Below are 19,105 nucleotides of genomic sequence, written 5' to 3'. Positions count from 1 at the left end.
CTTCAGATGGCAGTCCACTGGATTCATATTCACATGAGCTTGGGGCTGCAACTACGAGGCTATTATTATACTATTACAACTACTACTCTAACTTGGCCTAAAACTGCCATCTCTTCATCTTCAATACTCGGTTAAAACAAGAGCTTTGCACTATAATGCTAATCATGATGCAATGCAATGCAAAGGATGCAGAGCCGTAGCACTCTCTTCTTCTGCCACTGAGTTGCATAAAATAAGCTGCAAAATGACAAAACTCCAAAACTCTGTGCCAATTTAAGGTGAAAAGAGCATAACAAACATACGAATATAATTCTTCTGGTAGCTTTTATTTGTTTATGTAGGAAGAGAATGGGATCGAAGTAATGGAGGGTTGTGGGGTTCACGTGGGTGATGATTTGGCCATGCGGAGAGGATGGGGAATGAGAGACTGACTAGAAGTGTGTACGTGAATGAGGTGCAGAGAGCAGGAGCGGGAGGTCAAGGATGAGATGGAGGGATGGAAATATATGAGCTGGAGGTAGGGCAGCCAAATGACAGAGGACTGAGTGACGTGGAGGCGACTTGTTTGTGGCCACCTTTTACGGAATTAAAGGCAGCTGGCACTAGACAGATAGGAAAAAAACAAGAGACCTGGCAAGTTACGACGGAGAATAGTTCGTGGAGTAGAGGGTCACCTCAAAATGAAGGGTTTCGACTTTTGAGACGCTTTTTGAACAAGAAAGGTTAGATATCCTCTGTTAATGCCTTCTCTACTACAGCTCAATTGAAGGGTTGAACACAGTCGTTCGGTGGTAGCTTAAAGTAAAATGTGATACAGATGGCAATATTGTTGAGAGCCCATTATGTACGGTACAGTAATTCAAAAAAAATTACCTTAGCTCTCATATTTTTTATTCCTAAGATTTAACTTATTTAGAGTAAGTGGAAAAACAAACATTTAGGTATTCAAGCAAACATGGAGTTGGGCAATGGGCAATGTTCCTCTCCCTCTCTTCCGTATATGCCAATTTGCCAAACCAAGGAATGGTACTAGTGCCTACCTCCTAGGTATGGGTTGTAAGACGTTTGGAGGTAACTCCAGGCCGCTTCGGAAATCCGGAGGTGGAGGTGAGAGATTCCAGGGCACAAAGTTTTCCACGTATCGTACTAGAGATGCCAATACTCTCCAACGCAGTCACTTTTTGGTGATATCAGCGATGACAAACGGCAATCTCGATCAGTAACTTCTACGAATGATCTTGCACTGCGGCCACGAACCCAACGCCATCGACCATTTCTTACTCGGCGAAAACCTGTGTGAAAGAGCGCAACAAAGAAGTAATTTTAAAAGAGATGGAAAATTGGAAATCAATAAGAAAAGAACTATAAATACATGGTACATGAAAAAAGTAAAACAAACTTATTCAAGGAGCTGACGCTGCAAACCATAACTTTGAAACGTCTACGTCTGTCGTGCTAACCAACTGTGTTTTTCAAGTATAATATGTTTTGAAACAAAAAAGGCGAGTAATGCCTTCTGTGAACTTGTATTTTCAACAAGGGAACCGTGAATTCAAGGCACCGAAAAGGTTGCTTTTTGGTGATTCCCAGGGAGGTTTGTTTACATTCTCCGTTCCAAGAAATTGTTGTCCAAAGTAGCTCCTTATTTTTAATATGACAAGACTAGATTTTGAATTATTTAAGTGAAAGTGTAACGTGAGTGGAGCAAATGTGATCATCTGGATGACACACATATGGTAGATGTAAGGCATTAACTGACAGTGGTATTTGATGTAGCCTATATATATCGCTAATCCGGTGATAAAGACGTATTGTCATTTGCTTACCTATGAATACGTAGTGGGAAATTAAGAAGCTGGCTTCTTGTGGTGTTCCCCACCTCTCAAGACCCGTCAACTAGTGTGCCTAAACAATTTAATGTGGCTGTCATACCGGGCTTTAAATGTGGCTATTGTTGGGGCGGTCACTACATTGTCGGGGAAGGCATTCCAATAGTTAATGACTGTTGGAGAACCAGTTACCCTTTAATACTGCCCTCCAATGGCCTGGCTTCCGTAGCTTGAGGGAGTGCCCTCTCAAATAATTCATGTTCCTCTGGAAGAAACGAGTGTAGGGGATGGCCTCTAAATCCGTATGTATGTTTCGATCATGTCCCCTAATTCTCCTATCCTGCAGCGTTTGTAGCTCCTGGCGGCGACATCTTTCCTCATAAGGCAGCTGGGCCAATTCTGGGACCAGTTTTGTGGCTCTCCTCTGTACTCGTTCAAGTGATTGAATATCTTGTTTCAGGTATTTACTTTCCACTGATACAGGATTAGTGCAGTTTGCTTTCCATCGATATAGGCATACTGCAGTTTACTTTCAACGGTACTTTTGTAGAATTTGATAGTTCCTTCACAGCTATCCAGAAAGCACTCAAAGTTCTGGATTGTTGGTGCACTAACAGCTTTCCTGAGTGAGGAATTTGCAGTTAAGTTCTCTCAGAGTTAAGGCTAACTCTGGCTGATGCAGCTTCCATAATAATTAAGGCTATTAGGCACATTTTAATTATTATAGTCAGTTTGTTTTCATTGGAGGGGACTGGACAGCTTATTCCTAAATAATTTCCTTTTTCCCCATGTTGCATCTTATTTGTTTCTAGGTAGCTTAGATGACAAGAAGGGAAAACATGGAAAATCCAAGCTGAGAAAAACAGAGTAAATGTGCAGTTTGGGACAACCAGTTAAGGTGGTGTAAGCTGGAGGAAGGACAGCTTGATGTCAGAGAATAGGGTAACATATTTTATAGCTACATCCTGTTATTTACTAGATAATTCAGCAGAGCTTATGGGAACATCACTGCAGTGAAATGGCCAACAAAGACTGTATCTAACTCCTACAGCTTGAAAATTATATCATAAATTGCATAAAATTATCCAAAGATAGTAAAAATAATATGGTATATCACTGGATTAAAGCAGCTAAGCAGAGTTCCTCTTTGCACAACATAAATACATAGATAACATACTGGTAAATTGATATAGATGGATAAAGACAACATGACTAGCTACAGTTATTTAAATTGCAGATGCATGTGTGCTGATCAGTGAAGGACACAGCCAGGACGCGTATATTGTGGCATAGTGATGGCGGTCATGACAGCCAGCGTACTCAACAACTTTGCTGACCTGGCATTATCTCTACCGGCCCCATCCCTAGAGGCCACTGTCAAGCAGAACCCAGCCATTGTTGATGCCACAGGTAGGCTACCCTACTCATCTTCTTTGCTTACATAATTGATACAGTAACACAGAGGCAGGGAAGCTAAAGCTCATAAAGGTATCAGTCTGATACAAGTCATACGAGTATATATATCTTCTTGAATACACTAACACTGGACCTATCTCTACACTTTCCAGCAGTCTGTACCATTTGTTAATTGCGCTTACATTAAAAAAGTTGTTTCTCTTAATGCTTGTTTTATTTTTCACATTTGAATTATTATGGAAAGCTGCCATGTCTAACTCCTTTGGTACTATATTATTTTTGTAATACTTTTGCCATACCCAAATGAATATACTCATCATAGGAGAGTGCCCTGAAGGGATTAATGATGGCTATGTTCAACCTCGCTAGTTAAAAAAAAAATCTGTCCTTAGCAGCCTGGGGATGCCAAGAATTAATAAAATGAATGTCATCCGTCTGTCAAAATGATATTGTTATACATTATATTTATATCAACTGGAAGCTTATCATCATCATCGTCTGGACCTCCTTTCCCACCCATGGGCAGGGTGAGGAGTAGTAACATCCAGACAGCCCAAGTTTGCTCACTCCAGTGGGCCACGCTTCCATTCACTCATCATTCAAGTCCCCCGGAATCCTGGCTCTTTCTCATATACCAAAAGCATTCACCACATTCTGTAGCTTCACATAAACGTATCCGATGGAGTCAATCCAGATGCTGTCACGTTAAAAATGGGTGCCAAATCCCTGATCATGCATTTCTTCTCACAACATTCATCCAGCCAGCTCGATCTCTTGTCAGTCCCCTAGCATCACCGACTTCCATACCTCTCTTCCTCACATACTCATCCACCATATCCCTCCACCTTCTTCTTGGCCTACCTCGCCTCCTCCCTCCTTAAAATTTTCTCAGATATACCTTTTTCACCACTCTGTTGTTGTCCGTTCCCTCTACATGACCATACCATCTTAGAACGGTACACCCTCTTTGATTCTGGTGCCCACAGACTTCCTCACTTCGCATCTTTCACTTATCACATTATTACTCCACATACATTCCTCAGCAGCCCCATCTCCACTGCTCTCATTCTTGACTTTTCATTTTCATGCCACACCGTAATCTCACACCCACATGTTAAAGTTGGCACTAACACTCCTTCATTTAAGCCTCGCGCAGCTTTAACACTAAAACCTCTGTCTCTTATCAAGGCCTTCATAGCTCCAGCTACTTTCTTTCCTTGTGTCACTCTACTTTCCATTTCTTTTGCACATTTTCCTCTCTTTTTCTATCGCTGTACCCAGGTATTTTAACGCTCACGGCTAAATAAAAAGCTCTGCAGTGGCCGTATCCAGAACATTCTTTCCAAGCCTGACAACATTACTTACAGGGTCAAGTGAGGCAATTTTTATCTCTTTGTCAGTTGGGGTTTCCATTAACACATAACTGTTTGGGGATTTAAAAACTAATAGAAAAATGGCCTGCCTATGTGTAATGTTATCTTGTATAGACTGTACAAATGAAGGAACAGATAAGGTTGATTTTTTTCATTCACAAACTATAGTGTATAAGCTGTAGATGATGTACATATGATCTACTGGGAATACTAGTTTGGTTATATTATGTTTCAGAATCGCCAAGAAATATTCTGCCTTATGTTTATATGCACTGTGCTGTGTGGTGACTAAACATTGGTGCTACGGTACAGGTTATGATGGAAGGACAGCACTACAGAAAGCAGTTATGGTGGGGAATTTGCCTGTGGTGAGGCTATTACTGCAGTATGGTGCCGACCCCAACCTTAGAAGTCAGGCAGGTTAGTTGCTCTATGCCCATATGCCATACTACCTGTTGCCAGACACCTTACTACAACATTCCTTTGCTACTTTCTCTGTCTGTCTGTCTCTCTCTCTCTCTCTCTCTCCATTTGTTGTTATTACTTTACTTACTTGTTTACTGAGTTTCCATTACTCCAGTATTTGCATTACATATGTCAGTGACCTGAGAATAACAGAGATGAGGTAAAGATGACCTGATTGTATGAACTACTGGTATTTTACTTTTCTTCTCTAATTTGGCCAACCTTTTTGCCCTTTTTGCAGCATTTTTCATGTAGCTGAGTGGCAGTAAAAGATAATTCTTTGACTCTGCATCCTCTCCATAGCACTTCTTATGACTAGAATCATATTCTAGTGTTAGTCTTATGCTACAGCTCAGTATTCAAGATCGAGAGAGAGCAATTCTAAGCCAAGCTTGTGTAAAATGGGTGTAGTACAGATGATGCTTTTGGTGTTTATGTCTTGCTGTAAATTTACACATAATCTCCCCATATGGTAGGTGAGACAGCTGTGCACGTAGCCAGCTGCCGAGGACTACTTAATGTGTTTGTGACATTACTGAAGCATGGAGGTGACCCTGCTGTACCAGATGCCTCAGGAAGGCTTGCTATACACTGTGCAGCCATCTCTGGTTCCCTGTAAGTGAACTTGTGTTATCTTATACATACTGTACTTGACATAATATGATGCAGGTTGTGGATACAGTAGAACTGCCTGATACTTGTTTGGTACCCTGCCATATTAGTCTAAGGTTACTAATGCAGTGCTATACTTGGCTGAAGTGAATGAGGTGAACATATAACTAGAATTGTCCCAACTCTGAAAGGGTTATTGATGACAGTGCTTAGACTTCTGTGATTAGTATTCAGCTGAATAAAATTATCTGACACTAAATGAAATAGGGCTGTAGAGTTGTGTGGACTGTGAGAGGGTTAGCTAACTGTGGGATTCTAGAGTTGTGTGGATGTTGAGAGAGTTAGGTACTAATTTTGTATTGTGGCTTCAAGGTTACTAGTGCAGTATTTGGCTGAGGTGTGTGATGTGAACCTTGAGGCAGAGGACGGCCGTGGCAGCACACCTCTACACACAGCAGCTGCCTGTGGTCACCTTGGCCTAATGGACTATCTCATCAACATCAAGAAGTTAGTAACCTAATACTTGAAATATCTCCTTCAGTCCAATAATGTTTTTTTTTTTTTTTTTTTTTTTTTTTTTTTAACAGCAGTACTAGCAGATAATTTTGAAGGCATGGGTGACCACTCTCACTTGCCCTTGAGTGACATTATATGAGCAATAAACCCTAACCATCCTCAAATGTAAACCTAAATGGGCTCAATCCAGTTTGAATGTCTTATACTAAACCACCCGTCATCATTTGGTTATATGGTTGCTACATACTGTAGAATAGTAGATAGTTTCCTGGTTTAGTAGAAACCAGTTGGCTTGAAAGTCACCTGGGAGCACCACTGTATTGACTGGGTGGATGATGGGCACCCCTGCCCACCATAATTATATTTGCAATCTCATATTCATTTTGGATGAATCAGTCAGTCCTCATTTGAAGTCTAGGGTGTATGGAGAAAATGCTAATTTAATCAAGCATGCTTAATTTATGACTGAAGGATTAAAAGCACACACTAATATAAAATAATTTCTCACTTCAGTTTTGCCATATAATGCATCACAATGAGCTTTTAGAGAAGAATAAGTGTTGATTCATCAGCAGCTTAATAACAAAACTACTTCAGGAGAAACAGATTTAACTGAGGACTGATATTAATTTATCTATTCCCCAAGAGTGAGCCGAACCTCTGTGGACAGAGAAGGGAACACTGTACTACACTCAGCAGCTAAAAGTGGAGTGTCTGGGGTAGGTTGGGCTGTACTGTACCGAGGGGGAGAACAGCTGCTGGCTGCCCGCAATAATGATGGACTCACACCCTCACAGCTAGCACACGCTACCACTTCAGTGTAAGTAGGGACTGTTGATGTGGTTGTTGTTGTTGTGAATGTGAACCCAGCTGCCTGGTTATATCAGTGTCATCACTTGAAGGTATCTCTCATCAGCAGTGTAAATGTGAAATGTTGTGATTTGTGAAAGATCTGGAGTAAGGAATTCTGTTAACACAAGAGCTGAAGAAAGTATGCTTAGGTGGTATGAGGTTAACAGTGGTGAAAAAGATAGATCTGAGCAAGACTGACTGTGGGAGGAGGCAAGGCAGACCAAGATGAATATGGATAGATATGGCAAAGAACTGGAGGTTGATGAGGCATGGGAACTGACAGTGAATGAAGCTGGTTGGAAGAATTTTGTATGGAGGAGTGTATGACAAGGATTTGGCATCCACCTTTATTTTTCCTTGATGTGATAGCAGTCAGATGGATTCCAGCCGATAGGCAGTATGAAGCATATAAGTGTGGATATTCATGCTGGTAAGGTGGAGTCTGGATTTTGAGAGCTTGAATGATGATTGATTAAGTGTGTGATCCATTTAAGTGGTCAGACTTGTAGTTGGTTACTCCTTCCATCAGGTTTTAACTTGCTCTTTAGATTCTGTCTTCCTTCATTCATAGGTATGAAAAGATAAGTCTGAATAATACATATATGTATACACATACACAGTAGTTAAGCATTTTTGTACACTTTGTGTATTATGGCCACAGGTCTCCTGACTGCCGCCGGTGGTATGACCGCTGGAGTCGGCAATATGAGCGCAGTGGTGGTGTTGAATCGCCAAACTGGCCATGGCTTCTTCAGTTGGCTACTCCAGCAGCTTTGTTTTATGCTAGCCTGGTCTGTATATACTGTACTGTACTTGACCTTATGAAAATACAGATCAGTAGTATTTTAGGTATGTGAGCATTCCATATTCAGAATTCAGTAAATCCAGTACAGGCAACCCCACAAATTCACAGTCCCCACTGTTATGCGGATTTTCCCCAAGTAAAAATGTTTTCAGTGATCTGAGTCTGTAGAAAGCACTGGGAGGCATTCATGGCATTTCGCGACATCAGTTGTTTCCCGCACTTAGCCAGCCACACGCTGTTTCATGAGGAGGCCACATCCATACATACCCCGCACCTGGTCTCGCGCTGCTTTCCCTCTCTCTCACTCTCTCACCTGCGCTATCGCTGCAAACACTTCCGCTATGCTCTCACAAGGTACCTGTACTGATTAACTTTTCATTCATTCATCATCCAGTCCTACGTTGCCCCATTAAGAGCGTAGGAGCCCGGGGCTAGGCAAGTTGGTCCTGACATTTAAGATGAGAGTGACCAGCCTCATTCATCCCTGAGTGACATTGCGTGAGCAATAAACCCCAACCACCCCTTGGATATAAACCTTCACCGGCTCAGTCTAACTCTCTTTATTGTCCTACCCTATTGCTTTCATTTGTGCAAATGCTTTAATTGCAGTGCTGTGCTATACTGCAGAGCAAAGTATGGCCCTATTAATGAATTTTTGTGCATGTTAGTGTGATAACTTGTGCTACCACATGTGTGTCCCAAATTAGCCTTAATTTTTTTTTTTAATATAATAACAGAACAGAGGAAGGAAAAACAAATGAATAAAAAAAAATAATCCATACACCAGATTACTGGTGTCCTCTGTTCATAAAATATCTGTAACAGTTAGACTTGAACAGTTGTAGGTTGAAGTTTGGAGGGAAACAACTCTGGAGAAGCGAGTTCCAAAGAGATGCAGTACGGGGAACGAAAGAATTCTGATAGGCAGAAGTTCTGCAATATGGCTGAGTGACATTCGAGCCATGAGCATTACCAGATGCCCGTGTAGCACGAGGGAAGGCACGGAGGGGTGGCACCATGGACGCAACTTCATCTGAGCATTTGCCATAAAAATATCTGTAAAATAATGCAAGGGAGGCAACATTCCTTCTTAATTTTAGGGAAGGTAATTTAATTGTAATGGCAGGGTTGTTAATAATTCTAACAGCCTTGTTCTGAATTTTGTCTAGTTGTTTTAATGCAACCTCTCCACATCCATTCCACAAGGGTGAGCAATATTCAAGCTGAGAGCGCACATGACTCTTATAAATTACAGCTAAGTGCTCATCAGTGAAGAAGTTACGGACTCTGTACATTAATCCAAGTTCTTTGAGGCGGTTTTAGCAAGTGATCAATCATGAGAGGTCCCATTTACAGGTTATTTCTTATTGAAGTAAATTGTATACTGTACTGTACAGTAGTACAGTATATATTTGTGGTATTTTAAGCCAGTTTTAGGGTCCTGTGATAGTTTCTAGTGGCTTACAGGGATTATAGGCTACCATAGGGGCAGTTTGGGAGGGTGCGTCCAAATTATGTGAAAATTCCAAATTCATGGGGGTCTGTGTCCCCTAACCTCTGTGAAATTGGGGAGTTGCCTGTATAGGTATTTAACCCATTAGATGATACAAATAACCATAAATTTGGTTTGCAAGCAATGTGATTCAGTAATGAGACAGTGAGCCGGTTTCAAGGCCTGTTCCACCAACCAGCTAGCTGAGTGATTAAGAGAGTGAATAATAAGTGGTTCAGTACAGTGTGTGTGCATATTGTTACTGTTACAGTAATGTAAGTCACCTATGTACTGGCACTTATGAAGAGCCTACACATGGAGGTGTTGTGCATCCTGGATGGAACATCTGCTGCATCCACCTTTGAACCAAACCTCCCCATACTTGCCTGCATCTCTACAAGGGGAAGGATCCTGGTGAGGTGTTGTCTCCTACAAGGGGGGTGCAGGATCCTTATATGGTGTATTGGACTTGTTGGATAGTCCCAGAGAAGCAGTTCTTTCCTGTGGTCTGTGGGTCTGCCTGACCAGACAGACAGGGGTTAAGCAACAACAACTGTCACCCATGTACAGGGCACTACTTATACTCACACTGTGGAAGCTCTTCACCAGCCAGAAATGTTTGACAGGTTGTGGGACAGTGTTGGATCTGACATACCTGTAAGTATTACTGTACTGTTCTTGATGTTTGTCACACATTCATTATTTGATATTTGCCTGATGATTTAACCCATACTGTGCTAGCGACATAGATCTATGTCCCGTTCAAAAACGCCAGTGACATAGATCTACATCCTGCAGCATTGAGAAGTCGTTGCAAGCAACCTAAGTAATATGGAAGGTAGTAATGTATCTTGCTAACTTCAGACATTTTTCCGCTATGTTTACAACACTGACTTAGGAGCGTGGAAGGCGAGTGAGTCTTCACAGGTTTACAACCGCTCTGCTTTGTCAGTAACCTAGAAGATTTCAGAGGTCAAGTGGCACCAACCTGACTCGATTTCAACCTACTTTATGGCTGTGGTGATTACTTTTATTAGTGCAGGGGATCTTATATTAATGTATTAAGCCCATTTACCCACAAAAATAATAAAAAATCGGTTCACAAGCTCACAGATGCTTTGCTGTCTCAGTAACCCTTAAGATTTCAGAGGTAGAGTGGCACCAATCTGACTCAATTCAGCCAACTTTCTGGCTTTGGTGATTGCTTTTATTAGTGCCAGGGATCCTATATTGATGTATTAAGCCCATTTAGCCAGAAAAAGAAATCCAAAATCAGTTCACAAGCTCACAGCCGCTTTGCTCTCTTAGTAACCTCGAAGATTTCAGAGGTAGAGTGGCACCATCCTGACTCGATTCAACTATGAATAACTATCTGGCTTTAGGGATTACCTTTATTAGTGCCAGGGATCTTATATTGATGTATTAAGCCCATTTAGCCAGGAAAAAAAAAAAATCTAAAATCGGATGGCATGGAGGGGTATTGGTTTATTTTTTTGCCCAGCATGGTACAAGTTAAGGAGAAGGATGACAAAACATTCATATACTGTGATATAAAGGGCATTTGACAGAAATTTCCATAGGCAGATTAAGATTCCTGTAACGGTTATTTCCATGTTTGTGATTACATGCTGATACACTGTACCTTAACACTTTTGCAGACAGTGTCCGTGTTGGCCGTTCCTCACCACCAATGGACTGTCTGCCTACCAGTCTTCATAGTGACCCTCACAGTCATGGCTAGGCAGAACCACCGTTTAAAACATCCTATACGGTCTGTCACTCTTCACTTATTCCATACTGTTGCCAGATGCTTTAATCCTGTAAGGGGTGGCCACAAACAAATCGCCTCCATGTCGCCCTGTCCCCTGCCATTTCACTGCCTTGCTCCCAGCTCACACACCCCCCTCCCATATACACACACTGAATATTGTGCAGAATCAGACATCATCTTTGTCATCATTACCATATTTTCAACATATAAATGGGATGGGTGGGCTCCGCAAACAGGAAACGGAAAATAAAAGTATACAGAGTGCCCATTGAGGACATATGTTCTTCCTTACCTATTTTTTAATTGTAGAAATTGTTGGTTTTGCCCCACAGACAAAAGCCATCCATATTCTATGCGTAAATTGTTTCTACAGCACTTGTGGAGTAGAACCTTTCCATCCATTGTTGATTTTAAAAAGGTTGTTGGCTGTGTGGTGAGGAGGGAGAATGAGAGATTGGCTAGAAGAGCATATGTGAGTGAGGTGGAGGGGGAAACTAAGGATAAGAAGGAGGGATGGGGTGGAGAGATATGAGAAAGGAGAGTGTGAGCTGGAGGAAGGGCAACCTAATGGCAGAGGAGTGACATGGAGGCAATTTGTCTGTGACTACCCCTTATGGGATTGAGGTGTCCGGTTATAAATAGATAAACAGAAAAAATAAATAATGTACTGTAATAATAGCTTAATAATAATAGACAAGTACGAGTGGGGAGGGACGGCAGAGCAGGCACTACAACGTGACATGAGTAGGACAGAGCCAGGTAATGGCCACATTGGCAACCACTGTGAAAGAAACAGATGACTAACCTTGCATGCTAGAATCTAGAAAGTAACGTAGAAAACTGGTCTTTGTAGCTTACACTCGTCCAGAAATATATTGCCGTTTTATGGAATATAACTTCTGTTGAACAGATCCAAGGGAAGGGTTGATGTAAGGAACTCATTTAGCAACCCTCTCTTACTCCACACACCAGTGAAGAGTTCATGAACTAGAAAGATTAACTTCTGTATCTCTTCTCACCTATTATCCCAATGTTGTATTTCATTTCCTTGTGTCTGAATATGTGTCTGTACATCAGGTGGCCAAACCCCATCTACTTAGGAGCATACACTGCGGGTCTTTTCACCACACTGGCTTGCTATGTGGTGGCCCTGGAGGCTCCTCGGCATCAGCCACACGTTGCAGTGATGGTCTCGGTCCTTGCATGTCTTCACCTCGTGCTCTTCTACAAGCTAGTCAAAGGTTTGTAGGAACTGGGACCATTTTTTATTTATATGAAATATTATTTCTATTAAATAATATCATTCTCTGTATCTGCCATCCAATCCTTTATTATTATTGTTATACTGGGTAATTACTGTTTTTTTTTCTTTTTCCTTGTGATGTGATAATTTGGTTAATTGTACTAAATGGAAATCAGGTAACATAAAGTCTGTTACAAGATGCCATGTATATATATGAGAACAGCATGTGGTTGCTCAGAAAGACAAGTGAATCTTGCCAGACTGCTTTGTAATCATCAGCCTTCCTTGCATCAGTCCACCACAAAATACAGCTCACAAACATTCCATTTTCCCCCGCAGTACACTGCAGCCTCACAGATAATACACTAACCTCATATGCCTCACTGTCACAGCAGACAGTCATTCAACATGGGTCACACATTCATTCAACACGTAGTCCCCCAGTCCTAACTTCACCTCACAGGCACACTTTCCACACAGATGTGTTTCATATTTACCTATTAAAGTCAGTCGTATAAAGGATGCCAAAACCTGTACAAAATTCATCTGACTGGTTCAGTTCCTTTTCATTTCCCTAGTATTATCAACCTCCATGCCTCTCTTTCTCACAACCTCATTTATCATATCAATCCACACTCTTGGCTGACTACATATCACACCTTTTAAACTCACTTACGTATACTTTTTTCACCGCCCTGTTCATACCCATTCTCTCCACATGACCATACCTTCTAAGCATACTTACTTCAGCTCTGTTGCCTACAAATTTTTAAACTCACTTACGTATACTTTTTTCACCGCCCTGTTCATACCCATTCTCTCCACATGACCATACCTTCTAAGCACACTTACTTCAGCTCTGTTGCCTACAAACTTTCTTACTCCACATCTTTCATGAATCACAATATGAGTATTTCTTATCCTTTCCACTCTCTGCACATTTCTCAACTCCAGCTTTACTGCTTTTCATTTTCATGTCACATGAAAGTCACACATCCACTTCATGCAGTCCTCTTACAGCTGCCACACTCAGACCTCTGTTCCATGTCAAGGCATTCATAGTACCAGCCATTTTTCTGCTCTGTACCACCTTACTTTTCTCTTCCTTTGCATATTTACCTCTCATTTCTATTATGACATCCAGGTACTATCAGTTTCAAGTCTCTCTTCATTCAATATAACATCACATTGGGAATCACCTCTCTCAACAACCATCACTCTACCCATATCTGCATCTGCTTTCTAAGCACAACACACACAAACATCCATAAAACTCTGCACCAATTTTCAGAGTTCTTGTATTAGTAAGTAGCACAGCATCATCTGCATACAACAGATCTGAAATACTCCACCCTTCACCATTTATTACATACATTGCTGCTATCATCAGCAGTAATTTAAATTTACTTTAAAATCATGTGGAGTATTGTAGTCTTTGCACTATAAATATGTTCTAGTGCTCATTAGGTTTGATGAGTGGACATCCTATAGTTTTGCACAAAATATGTCAGTGTGAGTAGAGATCAATCCCTTAGCTCCACTGCATTTGTGTGTGGCATAAGATAAGAAGGCTTAATGTTTATTCTCTCTGGTGCCTGGATAACTTCCTGATATTTATTTATTGCAATTTGGGGGGGAAGGGAAGGAGGTGGGGGTCTGTGGTGCAGTATATCATTTTTTTGTGTTTATCTGTGATATTGCATTATAGGTGATCCTGGGAGAGTGTGTGGTGAAGGGCCACTGCAGGAGGTGTTGCGAGGGGTTGGTGAGGGTGTTGTGCGGGGATACTGTTCCGAGTGCCAACTGGCTGCACCACCACTATCACACCATTGCCGACTCTGCTGTGCATGTTATTACCAAACTGACCATCACTGCCTCTTCCTCAACACCTGTGTGGCAGCAAACAACCACCGTCGTTTTGTTATCTTCATATTCACCAACATAGCCCTTATGATTGGATTCCTCCACGCTGCCTGTTCACTTTCCACCTCACAAGTGCTGAAAGATGGCATGGTAGCTGACAGTGCTAACCCAGTAATCACAAAGACTGATGATAATGAAGGCTGGGCAGAGAGGATTATAAACACAGTGACACATTTGATGAATGAAAACATGTGGACTTTCCTGATGATTCTCTGTAATGCTGCCTCACTCATATGGGCATTTCACCTCCTTTAGTAAGTGAAACAAAAGTTTGTACTGTAGCTGTCTATCTATCTGTCTATTACCAGATGTCTTAATCCCGTACGGGGTAGCTGCAAATAGATCGCCTCCATGTCACCCTCTCCCCCACCATTTCATACGTTCAAGTTGGTATCACAGTACTGTCATGCAGCGACTTTTTTACGTCCAAGCCCAATTCCCTGCTTCTTAAAACTGCTTTCAAAAAACCAGCAACCATTCTTCCTTGTTTTATCTTTTCAAGCACTTCATCCAAAAACTTCCATCCTTACTCATCACACTACCCAAGTACTTAAACACACGAACATTTTCCCTTTCCTCCTCATCCAACCTCCCTGTACATTCAGTGACTTCACTTCTCTCGATGACCATAACTTTACTCTTTCCTACATTCATCTTTAGATTCCATTATCTACACACACTCCCAGACTCATTCACCAAGCCTTGCAGCTCCCCTTCGTCTTCACTTAACAGCACAGTATCATCTGGAAACAATAGTACAGGGAGTTTCCAAACACTGCCCTTTCTCGTGGCTAATAATGGTAGTTATCAGATTTTTTTTTAAATCATCACATGAAGCCTAAGTGCTTATGTACCTGCTCCTAATCTGCTTTATTATCTTAGAAATTTAGTTATCCATGTTTGTTGAGTGGATCATGTGTGTATTTGTGCATGCACATGTGTGTGTTACAACCTTACTATGTGCTGCATGAAGAAGAAATGGAGCTGTCTTAGGCAGGGTCAAAATACATTAAATGAATGCCTCTTAATTTCACTTGCTTTCAGTGTAAAATTGGTTTTTGATTAATACATTTTAAATTCTGATAGGAAATAAAGAGCACTGCACCCTCTCCTCAGTTTGCTAGATTCCTCCTGTCACCATTTATAATGCCTGAGTGGCTTTGTAGGATGGCCAAAAGTCTTCCTTGGGGTGCCATTTAGAGTAAAAGATACTGATCATTTAGGGGAAAACCTATCCAGACCCATTATTCCAAACCCAAACCACATGCATGCTGTGAGAAATTGGTACTGGTTTTTCAAGGAATTTATTCAAGTACCACAGTGTTCTGTACAGGAGACCTCGAGTGTTATTGTTACTAGGTTTTGGGAAGTTCCTGTGTTAACCAGAACTATGTAAACCAAATATAGGAAGACCGTTATAAAGGTCTTTCCGCAATTGACCACTCAGCCAAGTCACCCTTTCCCTTTAGTGATTGGATGAAGGATAGAAGGACCAAAATTATGCTAAACACCCTACCAGCATACAAATGGTAACAATATACATAAACAGTAACTCTGGCTGGTAATACGAGTACAAAGCTAATTTATAATAATTGCAGGGGTGAGTGGAAAACACATGCATCACTCAGCTAGCCTGGTGTGAGGCTGAATATTCAGTTCCCCAGTATACAGTAACAGTTGCAAGAAAGAAGTTGCACTATTTTGGAAGACATCTTTATACACATATACAAAGCTTGCCTGTACATAATTTTATAATCAGTTTGTTTGCATGTATCCACTACTAATGTTTTTGTAATCTTTGCAGCTACCAGTACAATGTGATTGGGTCCCAGCAGACCACCCTATGCAGACTAAAACTGGGTAACCCTTTGGCCAAAGTCACACGTCGAGAAAAGATGAAGAACTTCTGGAGCTTCTTAGTACGAGGACGTGTCCCACTCACCAGTCAAATGCACTACTTCAACCAAGTGTAAATGTGTACACTTCAAATTTAGGGTTAACTTTTTTACACCAGAGATGACTGATGTGAAGAACTGTGCTGTAGGCAGTAAAACAGGCCAGAGGATAACTAGTTACAGTGCTTTATGTGTTATTCAACTCTGATACTTCTATCATGATAAACGATTTTACAGCAACCTGTTTCTTAGATGCTCTGTTTCACACACACACACACACACACACACACACACACACACACACAGATATAAACAAGATTGAGAGAATACAAAGAACAGCAACCAAAATGGTCCCCAGTCTGGCAGATCTGTCATACAGAGAGAGGCTGGAAAAGCTGGATTTGCCTTCCTTAGAGGAAAGAAGAAAGTGGGGAGACATGATTGCAGTGTTCAGGACCATGACAGGAGTAGATAAAATTGACCGAGATCTGTTTGTATGGGATAAGAGAGCAACAAGAGGACATGGAATGAAATTGATGAAGTCAAGCTGCTTGAAGGATATCAAGAAATATAGCTTTCCTTATAGAAGTATAGACCTGTGGAATAGCCTGGACAAAGAGATCGTCCAGTCTAAAAACTTAAACGAGTTTAAAGCTAAATTTGACTTCCTGAGAAACAGCGACGGGAACCCACGAGGATAGCACATTTCGTTTATATTACAATTTGGTATATTAAATAAATACATAAATATTTGGATCGACTTAGACGAAGAGGTGGTGCAGGCGAAAAACATTCATGTGTGTAAAAGTAGACTAGATAAATGTGGATATGGAGACAGGACAACACGAGCATTGCTCAATTTCTGTATACTACAAATAGGTAGATACACACACACACACACACACACACACACAAAATCCAACTGGAGTAAGTCACACTCACATGAAGCCATGTTACAGCTGTTTCTGACCATGTCTCCAGTAGATGAGTCATATTCTTACCTGCCATGTTGTAAAAACAAAAAAAAAGTGTTACTGAAGCTCCAACATAATTTTATATGCAAAGCAACCTTATAATTTTGTTGCCTGTGAAAGAAAGTACTGGAGTATCAGGGAGTGAAAAAGTATGTTTGGATGATGGTGATGATGATGATAATGATGATGATGCAATTACTTTGCCTGGCACCTGTAATAGCCATTTGTACATATTGTAATGACATTTTATATTATTTTGTGTACTGTCTTACCAGATCAATTTTTCTTGTTTTGTTACCATGATAAAACTTAAGTCTGATGTGCCTGTAGGTAAGTAAAGTATTAAATATATACACTGTCATTCTTTTATAGGTAACATGAACTGTAGTTTTTAGATGACCATTTGAACTTTCAGTAGTTAAACAGTAGATTCTGAGATATTGGTAGATTTCATATTGTGGGTTCACTAAAGTAACCTGGTGATAATACCTTTTAATAGAAAATTTTCTTACTTTTATTATAACTGGTATGGACGATGATGTCTGTTTCTTGGCTGTCCAGTGATGTAGTTATATTTATTTCAACTTATTCATGTGTTACTTGCCAGTGTTTATTACTGTGCTGTAAAGCATATGTTAAACTGGTACAGTGCATAATAAGAATCAGCACTGGAAAATTAAGCAAATTTACCAATAAACGTACTGTACACTCCATTATTTGTTTGAGCACTGTTTTGCCCATTATTAATTATTCCTGTCCCCCATCCCCCATGCCTCATCCCCATTTACAGTTGTTCCAACATGCATACACACACTGGCCTTGGTCATCTAAAGGTGGCTCTCCACACTGCTCAGTTTCTGACAAACTCTCTATTCAGTCCCTAAACCCTGAAGCCACAGTCCATCATCTTCTCCCAGGTGTTTTTCGGTCTGCCTCTTGCAACTCTACCATAAATATTCACATCTCTCACCCTCCACACCCAGCTGCCATCCTCCATGCTCTCCACATGTCCAAACTATCTCAATCTACCCCTTTCATCAGATCATTAATATATTCAAGTCCAATCCTTCTCCTAAACTCTTCATTTGCAAAACTTCTCCATAACTCTTCATTTGCAATCCTAACCTCCTTACCTGTCATTTAAGAACACACTACACATCTGCCTAATCATTATCATCTCTGTATGTTTCTGCTTGTGAATATCCCCCTCCTGTACTGCCTACATCTCACTACCATACAGTATTACATTCCTAACACATATTACATGCAAGGACCCCTTGGCACAGAGACAAGCGTAGTAATAATATGGTTTGTGTTATAAGAATACATCAGTATCAACATCATATTTACATTCTAATTTCCTGGGGCAACAGTATAAATCAGACCCATTTAAAATGAACGGAACAGGAATCTATGGGACGAGGCTGTGAAATATTGCATTAAATGTACCACTATGGCCATTTTATTTTAATCTGGCCTAAAACTGACGTATCTCTGTCTTGAATGCTCAATTGTAACGGTGGATTAAAACTTAAATATGGTGCTAGTCATGAAGAAGTGCTATGGAAAGGATGCAGAAGCCTAACACTGCCTTCACTGACTTCTTATGCCACTAAGCTATATGAAATGAACTGCTAAAGGACTAAAATCTAGGCTAAGTCAGAGTATAGTATTGCTATGCATGGAATAGGTAGCATGGCCCTAGAAAAAAGTTAAATCTGACGGAACAAGTGACAAGTAAGCAGAATGGTCTTAGAAAAAAAGCTAAATTTGATACAGGTTTTCAAGCCTGCAGAGAATGCAATTAAAATTTACATATGTGTCAGCTTCCTGTAAAACCAAATTTTTTTTACAATTCTTGATTCATAGTTCAAGAATTCTAGTGTCTATATTATATGTAATTTGTGTACATACTCACATATAACTAAAGCTCTCAAGA

General features: G+C 40.7%; 1 protein-coding gene across 1 annotated transcript; it reads left to right on the top strand.

The window, feature by feature from the left end:
• The first annotated feature begins 3,084 nt into the window (after nucleotides 1–3,084).
• LOC145394815 (uncharacterized) lies at nucleotides 3,085–16,318 on the top strand. The gene is made up of 10 exons (XM_080268604.1): nucleotides 3,085–3,239; nucleotides 4,931–5,038; nucleotides 5,560–5,698; nucleotides 6,068–6,202; nucleotides 6,858–7,031; nucleotides 7,725–7,854; nucleotides 11,019–11,131; nucleotides 12,209–12,372; nucleotides 14,083–14,551; nucleotides 16,102–16,318. The coding sequence occupies exons 1-10, from the start codon at nucleotides 3,125–3,127 to the stop codon at nucleotides 16,268–16,270; spliced, it is 1,716 nt and encodes a 571-aa protein (XP_080124730.1). The 5' UTR covers nucleotides 3,085–3,124; the 3' UTR covers nucleotides 16,271–16,318.
• Nucleotides 16,319–19,105: the final 2,787 nt, after the last annotated feature.

The sequence above is a fragment of the Coenobita brevimanus genome, chromosome 28 (genome assembly GCF_032717465.1).
Source record: "Coenobita brevimanus isolate Jiangsu-jjx chromosome 28, ASM3271746v2, whole genome shotgun sequence".
NCBI lineage: Eukaryota > Metazoa > Arthropoda > Malacostraca > Decapoda > Coenobitidae > Coenobita > Coenobita brevimanus.
Note: the sequence above shows the minus strand (reverse complement) of the source record. Positions and strands in the feature narration are given on the sequence as shown.

Coding starts and splice junctions, on each gene's coding strand:
- LOC145394815 (XM_080268604.1), top strand. CDS start 3,125: ATGGCGGTCATGACAGCCAGCGTACTCAACAACTTTGCTGACCTGGCA. Junction 3,240..4,930: donor AGCCATTGTTGATGCCACAG/GTAGGCTACCCT, acceptor GCTACGGTACAG/GTTATGATGGAAGGACAGCA. Junction 11,132..12,208: donor CGTTTAAAACATCCTATACG/GTCTGTCACTCT, acceptor TCTGTACATCAG/GTGGCCAAACCCCATCTACT.